Below are 9,638 nucleotides of genomic sequence, written 5' to 3' on the forward strand. Positions count from 1 at the left end.
ATGCGGGACAACAGGCATAGAGCTAGAGAAGTTGCAAAAGAGTTTAAGAAGCAAAAAAGTTGCTAGTGTCGGCAAGGAAACTAGGTGGGAGAGTGAAAGTTTTTATAGAAGAATGTGTGACAGGAACGTGGCAACACTTGTCCAAGGCAGTTTGAAAGAGGATACAGGATTGGGTTTGTTTTTCTTTTTGTAACTAAGTTTTACAGTCTTTTTATTCTCTAGGATGTATGTTTCTGGTATGGGCAATGCTTATATCAATTAAGAAACATCTCATGAGAATCTTAGTATTGAATTTATTTTGTTGTTCAGCTGCCTGTTGGGTAAAATCACTAAGCTGATTATTATTTTTTTTTTTTAATTTTATTTTTTTTGCGCGTCTCCCTTGTTACAGTACAGAGCAACAGATTTTGTGGTTCCTGGTCCTGGAAAAGTAGAAATGACTTACACACCAAAAGATGGAGGTAAACCAGTGACATATGTGGTCCATAACTTTGAAGGTATGTATAACATCTCACAAAGCTGAGATTGTAAGTGGTATTTGTCTAACGAACCCATTTGCAAACAAATTTGGTATCTTTTGGACTGGTCCAAGATAAGAACCTGTCTTTCCTACTAGTTACTTATCTATCTTAGATGCTGTGGGACAGAAAATCTTAGATTCAAATCTGACTGGGAAACCATTTGGGGGAAAGTGTTTTTATTTGATGTATTCCATACTGTTATGTATATGTATACCAAGGCCAAATTTAGGGTGTTATGTACATCATTCGTTCTGATATCATTTCCTGTTCTTTTTGCACGTTTGGCTTGGCAGAAACACTTAAATTGCCATATGTTTTTGTATGTAAAATACTACCTCTCCCTTCCCTCTTTCTCCTCCCCCCCCCCACATCTTTTTAGTATATATTAGAGTTGAGATACTTGCAGCATTTTTAAGGGGCCGTGTAGCCTTTTGTTGATAGGTTACCAGTTTGAATCTAGCTCAGCTTTAGCTCGGTAGAGGTGAAGCTTTATTTTGCCATGTAACAGAGGATTCACCTCCTGTGTGGACTGCCAGTTTAATGGGTTTCTGCCTCAACTTCCATAGCAGGTTACTGTGGTGCACTTCACTAATTGTAGTCCATGGAGAGGCTAAAAACTGCATGGAAAATGAACTCCTTCTGTTACTCCCATAAGATGGTCCTTCCACACAAATTGTGACTGAGGCAGGCTGGTACAACCACATGTATGAAGATTGCCTTTAGATTGCCAGCATGTAAACAGAAGACTGTTTGCCAGTGCCATAAATTTAAAAACGTTCCATGAGACCTCCACACACTTAAAGTAAAACCATACATCTTGCAACCTATATTTATATGCAGAGTGTTTGCATAAAAAGAATTCTGTCAGACCTGCATGATATTTGGAAAGCCCTTCAGTCGGTCACATTCTGTTCTCTCTGTGATCAGCCGGGTAAGCAGGTTGCCAGCTTATGCAGGTACTAATGGAAGTTTGTGCTATTTAATCCTATTCAAACACTTTTTAGCTTTTTATCTGCAGCAAATGTCATCTTAAGACAACCTGAGCAGATCTGCTTTAGTTGCAAAAAGGTTTGACTATTTTTTTTTCCCCACCAGACCTCAGTGTAATGAAAATCAGCTAATGCAGTTATTGCCATGTAGGTAATTTATGTACTGCCTCTCTTCCACAAAGGAAGGTTTTGTATTTCCAGGGTGATGACTCCTAGTAGTGGAGGTATTGTATTACATATTTACTGGAAGATACTTTGACCAGTAGGCCCTATTCTGCAGGCCCAGGTAAGCTTAGCATCTAAGCCAGCAAGAGGTTTGCTTTAAAGCAGGTATGTATGTCTTCACTGCAACACTGTAACAACACTTAGGTTGTTGCTTGGGTGTGGCTGCTAGCCACACTCCCATCAGCACCCAAAACCTAACTCAAGTTTGGTCACGCTTCCACCCTTATTAGCTGGCTTTTCTGCAGCAGTAGGTGAAAGGCTAGGTGTTGCTTTCACTGGAGCTGGTCCCCAACCCACTTCAAACTGACAACTCAAGCTAAGTCACGCAAGAGCTAAAAGTCCACCCTTGACTTCCCACAATTCTCTGTTGTTCTCAGAAGGGCAGGCAGGTTCTCCCAACAAATCAGAGGAAGGACCATAGAGCATCTCGGCCCACTACAGTGCAAAGAACTATCCCGATCTACAGGTGATCACACCTCCAGTGAGAATGCAAAAACTTGGTTATGGCTTTTCAGTGTGATATCTAACCTGGATGTGCAGAACCAGGTTATCACCTGAGCTAAACACTGCACTGAAAATACAGACTAAAATTGTAAGGTATTCTGATAGTAAGAAACCTGGAATAGCTTCATTCCTAAAAGCCCCAATCGCCATCCACTGCTTTCATTGAGAAGATGGAATCAGGCCTGATCTTGCACTAATGAAGTCAGTGGGATTTTTCCCATCCATTTTAGGTGGGAAGAGTGTTAAGCCCAGTAACCTGAATCTCGTAAGTATTTTAAAAAGAGTAGGAAGACCTCTCTTCTTCATTTTTTAATTCATTTTAATCAAACTTATGATAATAACAGCCTCTAGTAAAATTTCACAACTAAAAAGATGTGGGTGTGTGAACACTCTTAGAAAACACACCCTACTCTTGGCTGAATAAGGACCAGAAGAGAAGATAGCTGAGGGGTAAATGGTGTTCACTAGCGTTGCTTGCAGACGTTTAAAAAAAAAAAATAGCAGCACTTTAAACCTGGTGTGTTCCTGCACCGAGCCCAGTGCATGCCCAGAAGAGGCTTAGTTGGATCCAGCTCGTGTACTTGGACCCGGGTGCTTTAGTGGGGCTTTTTTGGCACTTTTATCTCATAGATTGGAAGGGGCCTCACAAGATCATCGGGTCCAGCCCCCCGCACTAGGCAGGTGACCCCAGCAAGGTGACTGTCCAGTCTCATCTTGAAGATTTTCATGGTAGGTGATTGCATCACCTCTGGAGGGAGTTTATTCCAGTCTGGACACCGTAACTGTGAAGAAGTTTTTCCTATTGTTAAGCATGAAACTGTCTTCCAGGAGTTTGTGACCATTACTGCTGGTTTTCCCCAAGGGTGCCCTGGTGAACAGTTGTTTGCTGAGTCCTTGATGTACTCCCCTGGTGTAGTGGTAAGCTGCTACCAAGTCCCCTCTCAGCCTTCTCTTTTTTAGGCTGAAAAGACCCAAGTCCCTCAGCCTTTCCTTGTATGGCTTGCCTTGCAAGTCTCTGATTATACAGGGGGCTCTTTTCTGGACTCTTTCAAGCTTTTCCACATCTTTGTTGAAGTGTGGTGCCCAGAACTGAATGCAGTACTCCAGTGGTGGTCTCACCAATGCTGAGTAAAGTGGAAGAAATAGCTGATTGAATCAGCTGATTGAAAGCGCCATAAAGCCCTACTGAAGTGCCTGATCTATACAGATGCTGCAGAGCCAGGTTGAAGTAACATGCTGCTGCTTCTGGTAAAGTGTATTGTAGTTTTTTGGGGGTGTTTCTGTTTGTCTAAATGTTTGCAAGCAGCCTAGGTGATTTTCTTTATACTCTGTATTTCCCACCCACTTTGTAATCTGTCATGTCCTTGTTCTTCTCAACAAAAAACCCACTAGAGCTCTCTAAAACAGTGTTCCATCTGCTTCAAGTGCTTCCATATCTTGAGGTCACACGTAGCTTTTGTTTGTTTGAGGATAAACAAGACATTGGGAATGCTAATGTATCCCTTAGGAGGTTGGCTTGTCCTGTATTGCTGTCCACAAGAAGATCTCCTCCTCTTGGATTCATACTTGAAAAACAAACTAGACCATGGAATGGGAATGCATACTTCTTGTGCCTCTCCCCTTGTACAAACTGTGTGTCTTAGGTTGCTTAATTAGAACACTTGCTGGAGCCATGTTGCCTGTTCTACATACTCTGTATAGAGATCCCAGTGGCAAGAAAATAGTTTTAGGAGAATTATGCCAATGAAACTTTGTAAGAGAGCCAGTGCAGAGACTCACAACTGCATTAAGCAAAAATAAAAATAAAAAAAAAGATGGGCGAGAAGGATCCTGCCCTGCCTACCAAAAATTTCATTTTCATGCCCTTATAACTAGCCCTTATACTATTCCCTTTTCTCACTTTGCTCTTAGACTGCGGTGGTGTTGCCATGGGAATGTACAATCTTGACCACTCCATCCAGGATTTTGCACATAGTTCTTTCCAGATGGCATTGTCTAAGGGCTGGCCTCTCTACATGAGCACCAAAAACACCATTCTGAAGAGATATGATGGACGCTTCAAAGACATCTTTCAGGAGATCTATGACAGGTAACGAATACATTTTGGGTGCCTATAGATGTGCAGCAAAGGCTGCTCGAACATATAATTACAGTGCATTGGAAAAGACTTGATTAATCGAGTCTGTTGGAGCATGGTAATTAACACGCCCCAGCAGACTCCAGTGTCACGTATATCAGTGTCCCCGCACTGAAAAATGGTAGTGGGGGTGCTTTAACTAAAGCTTGTTGAACGAGCTTTAGTTAAAGTGCACCCGCCACCATTTTTCAGCACTGGGACGCTGATGCCCATGATGCTCTGTGTGCTCTAATTTAAAGTGCCCCCCCTCATCCCTCACTTCTGGAGCACGTCTATAAATGTCCTGTGTTCTTACCTCCCTACTCACCGATCCTGTTGCATCCTCCTGTTGTAGAGATTCCTTCCTGTCTCATGAGTCTTTCTTATTATGACAGATCTGGCAGTGCTTGGCACAGTCCATTCTTATTACCATCAGTGAGGACTGGGAGTGCTTTGTGTCGCACAGAGTGCAACATTCAAGCTTACGCTTAAGTGCCTTGGGGTCCATCTTCCCCAAGATCTAGTGATGATCAAACAAAAGCTATGGAGATTTTGATGGCTAGTTCCTTAGAATTGAAACCTTACTAAGTGCAATAGTGAATTCCAACTCTCCTGTTTCTAAACTACATGCTGATCTGCTTGTATCACAGGAAGGGAATTCTTACAGATATTTTGGTAAATTATTACCTGATGTTTGTGAGAGAAGTTTAACTTGCAGCTTGCCTATTAACAATGAATATCCTTGCTTATTAGACCCCACACATGCCCCATAAAATGCCAACAAATTCACAGTAATGGGCATCAGAAACTTGGATCCTTATTCTTCCATGTTCCACTATTTTATTGTATTTACCTGAATCCAAGGCGACTTTGAATTTTAAGACAACCCCTCAATAATTAGGTTCTACATATGGAAAGTGTATACATTTGTTGTCATTTTCCATGTATACAATCTAATTATCAGAGGGTCATCTTAAATTTGTCACATTCCCCTACTCCCCCCACACCTGCTGGAGCAGGGAGGCATGGGGCCAGGGGCAGATGGCCCATTGTCCCCCTTGTAGCCTGTCCACCCTCCCTGCCTACACTCCCCCCCACCGCCACACACACACACAGCCTCTGCGCCCCCCTTTCCCCCCACACTTACTGTCAGGCATAACTCTATAGATTAATTGATTCATAGATTGTAAGGCTGGAAGGGACCTTTTGAAGATCGTCGGGTCCAGCCCCCTGCACTGGGCAGAAAACACAACTGGGGTCAGGTGACCCCAGCAGGGTGACCATCCAGTCTCCTCTTGCAGTCACCTACCCTGGAAATTTTCATCACCTCCTGGAGGGAGTTTATTCCACAGTGGACACCCTAACTGTGAAGAACCTTTTCCTAATGTGGAGCCTGAAACAGTCTGCCAGGACTTTGTGGGCATTACTCCTGGTTTTCCCCAAGAGTGCCCTGGTGAACAGTTGTTCACTGAGCCCTTGACGTAATTCCCTGATGTAGAGGTAAGCTGCTACCAAGTCCCCTCTCAGTCTTCTCTTTTTCAGGCTGAAGAGCCCCAGGTCCCTCAGCCTATCCTCGTATGGCTTGCCATACAAGTCTCTGATCATACGGGTGGCCCTTCTCTAGACTCTCTCAAGTTTTGCCACATCCTTGTTAAATTGCAGCACCCAGAACTGGACATAGTACTTGAGCTGCGGGCTCACCAATGCTGAGTAGAGCAGAAGAATCACTTCTTGGTTTTGCTGGAGATGCATCAATTGATGCATGCCAGAGTATTATTTGCCCTGCTGGCTACAGCGTTGCACTGCCAGCTCATATTCATGCTGTGGTTAGTTATTACCCCCAGGTCCCTTTCATTCATGGTGCTGGTCAGCTTGGCTCTGCCAAGCCAGTAGGTGTGTTAAGGATTGTTCATCCCCAGGTGGGGCACTTTACACGTCTCAATGTTGGACTTCATCTGGTTCCAGTCTGCCCAACTTGCAAGCCTGTCTAGGTCTGCCTGTCTCTGCAGCCTATCTTCAAGTGTGACCACACTTCCCCATAACTTGGTGTCATCCGTGAACTTGGCCAGTGAGCTCTTCACCCTCACATCCAAATCATTGATAAAGATGTTGAAAGGCACTTGACCAAGCACCAACCCTTGAGGGACAGCACTGGCCACTTCTTGCCAGGACAACGTAGATCTGTTCATTAGAACTCTCCGAGTCCTACCCCACAGCCAGCTTCCTGCCCACCTAACAGTCTCACAGTTAAGCCCACAATCCTCCATTTTTCTTGTGAGAACATTATGGGATACCAGATCGAAGGCTTTTTGGAAGTCAAGGTATACAGTGTCAACCTCCTCTCTCTTATCCAGGTGGCAAGTTACCTGATCATAAGGGAGATGAGGTGTGTAAGACTTGACCTGCCCACAATAAAGTTATGCTGGCTGTCTTTCAGAATCCTACTTTCTGCAAGTCTATCACACACAGACTCCTTAATTAATTTTTCTGTGATTTTTCCTGGGATGGAAGTTAGGCTAATTGGCCTGTAGTTACTCAGGTCGTTCCTTCTCCCCTCCTTGAAGATGGGTACAACATTGGCCCTCTTCCAGTCCTCAGGGACCTCTCCAGAATGCCACAAGTTTTGGAAGAGCTTCGCCAGGGCTTCTGCAGTGACTTTGGCCAGCTCCTTCAGCATTCTCAGATGAAGTCCATGTGGTCCTGCTGACTTTTATATAAGTCTAATTTTTTTTAATTGATCACGCACCAGGAGAAAGGTGGTCATTCCTACCCTGCTCATTCTGTACCCTATCTGGCATAATTTTTCCCCTTGGCCTGGTGAAATACCGAAGCAAAGTAGTCATTTAGGAGTTCAGTTTTCTCCTGAGTGCCAGTAACCAGCTCTACCAAGTTGATGAGCAATGGCCCCATGCTCCCATTTGTTTTCCTCCTGTTCCCTATGTACTTATAAAAAAAAAAAAAAAGACTTCTTGCTGTCCTTGATTCCCGTTGCAAATTTAAGTTCAGTTACCACCTTAGTCTTTGTAATCTGTCCCCTACAAATGCGGGCTGTTTTTGTTTAGTCCTCTTTGGGGTCTGTCCCAAGCTCTGATTTATACAGCTCTTTCTTCTTTTTTAAGAGGACCATGATTTCCCTGTTTAGCCATGAAGGCTTCCCAGCCCTTCTGCTACCTTTCCTCCACATGGGAATGGACTTCCTTTTTGCTTCAAGGATCATGTCATTGAGAAACAACCACTCCTCATGCACTCCTTTCACCTTCAGTCCCTGGTCCCACAGCACTTTCCCTACTAGTGACCTGAGCTTAAAAAATGCAAATTGCAACAAGTCCAAAACTTCAACCCTGCTATCTAATTTGTTTGCCTTGTAATGGACAGTGAATATGATGGTTTCATAGTTGCTGTTGCCCAGGCTACCCTCTATATTTAAGTCGGGCACCAGGTCATCTCCTTTGGCCAGGACCAAGTCTAAAAGAGCATTGCCTCTGGTTGGCTCGTGCATCTCCTAAGCCAGGAAGGGCTCTTTGATGCAGGTCAGGAAGGAATATGACCAATCCAACTTGACCAAGTGTTCCTCCCAAGAGATGCCTGAATACCTCAAGTTGTCCAGGTCCATTCCTCTTGGGCACAGAGCATATGGAAGCTCTGGCCCCTACTGGGCCACACAGCAGGGACCAGAGACTACTGGGGGCCTGGAGACACCACCACCACTCCTGCATGGCTGAGAAGGGGCCAGTGCTTCCATGTGCTCTGTGCCCTGAGGGGACATGGAGCTGGAACCATGCCTTACAGTTAACGGGAGGGGAGCATTGGGGGTGAGCAGAGACTGTTGAGAGCTGCTTCCCCTCCCCTTCATGCCCCCCACCCTTGCTCTTTCACAGATGAGTCCAAGACGAGGGGCTACCTTCCACCTACCCATGTTGAATGCGGAGGGGGAAAAATGTCATCTTGGATTTGAGAAAACACGGTCGTTCCTTTGACTAAAGCTGAGATGCCCTTGATTTTTCTCTTTGCATAAGAGTAAAATTGGGCCAATTGTTTTGTTTTGGTTTTTTTTAAAGTAAACGCAGTATATTAATTGCTTAAATATTGTTTCCTCTAATTTCTTTAGGCGTCTGGTTGCACTTCTAAGTAACTCCCCCATTAGCTAGATTCTTTTCCCTTCCTTTGACCAGGGTATATGTCATCCTTACATGCAAACATCATAAACAAGCTATCTGTAAAAATCAAAAAGCCACCTATAAAAGGAAAAACCACGTAGTAAAATGTTTACAGACCTACCACATAGCAATCTTGAAGGCATCTCAACTTCACCATCCTTGTTTATTCTCCTCTCTTTGTCTACTTCCTTATGCAATTTATGGGACTTCTCTTTGCTTACACACAACACATACCAGAACAAAAATTATCGGGAGCTGCAATAGTGGGGTTTTTTCCCTCTTCTTCCAGAGAATACAAGTCTCAGTTTGAAGCCCAGAAGATCTGGTATGAGCATAGGCTCATTGATGACATGGTGGCCCAAGCCCTAAAATCTGAGGGAGGCTTCATCTGGGCCTGCAAGAACTACGATGGTGACGTGCAGTCTGACTCTGTTGCACAAGGTATGAGCTATTTCTCTTCCAGTACATATACTCTGTACATCCTGCTGCCTTCCTGTTTTTATTCAAGAGGTGCATCTTGTATCTACAGACAGCTTGTTGGTATGTTGTAGAGTAGACTTTGCAGGATTTCATATATGCAAGAAAATCCAAGTGAGACTCAAGCATGGCTTTAAAAAGTGAATCAGAATTGGCATTCTGTTTAGATTTCTCTAGAACAGCAGTGTCAAGCTCGCCTCATGCCCTGAGCTGAATCCAGACTGGGGGGCTCTTTGCAGGCCAGATCCAACCCAAGGCACAAGGCAGTTTCAGCCAGAGGCACGTAGTAGTGGGTTTGGCTCTGACACAGGCATGGGGAACACTGGCAGCAACAGGCCCATTAAGGAAGTTGGTCAGATAAGTAGGTAGTCTGTTTCCAATTCTGGGCAACCACCCAGTCTTAATGGCATATGGTTTACCTCCCCACTGGGCCTACTCTTAACATCCACCACCTCCCTCACCAATGCATGGGTTTAGAGCTTTAGTTAGCCCACCCTCACAGAGTCTTTTGGTGCTTCCTAAGCCCACACTGCTTCTGCCCCAGGCAGAATCCACAACTGTTCCTCTTTCCCTTTCAGAAGGTTGTCAGTAGCCTCCCCAACACCCCTACAGCTACCCCATGCCTTGTAGTACAATTAAGCAAAAAGCT

At 44.4% G+C, this 9,638-nt stretch overlaps 1 protein-coding gene across 1 annotated transcript in view; it reads left to right on the forward strand.

The window, feature by feature from the left end:
* The window catches only part of IDH1 (isocitrate dehydrogenase (NADP(+)) 1, cytosolic), a 47,592-nt gene that overhangs the window by 23,261 nt on the left and 14,693 nt on the right, over positions 1 to 9,638 (forward strand). The window contains exons 4-6 of the mRNA XM_019523449.1: positions 392 to 497; positions 4,151 to 4,328; positions 8,802 to 8,953. Of these exons, the coding sequence (XP_019378994.1) occupies positions 392 to 497; positions 4,151 to 4,328; positions 8,802 to 8,953 (436 nt within the window). The remainder of the gene's footprint in view (positions 1 to 391; positions 498 to 4,150; positions 4,329 to 8,801; positions 8,954 to 9,638) is intronic.

The sequence above is a fragment of the Gavialis gangeticus genome, unplaced genomic scaffold, assembly GCF_001723915.1.
Source record: "Gavialis gangeticus isolate Ggan-Ray unplaced genomic scaffold, GavGan_comp1, whole genome shotgun sequence".
Taxonomy (NCBI): Eukaryota; Metazoa; Chordata; order Crocodylia; family Gavialidae; genus Gavialis; species Gavialis gangeticus.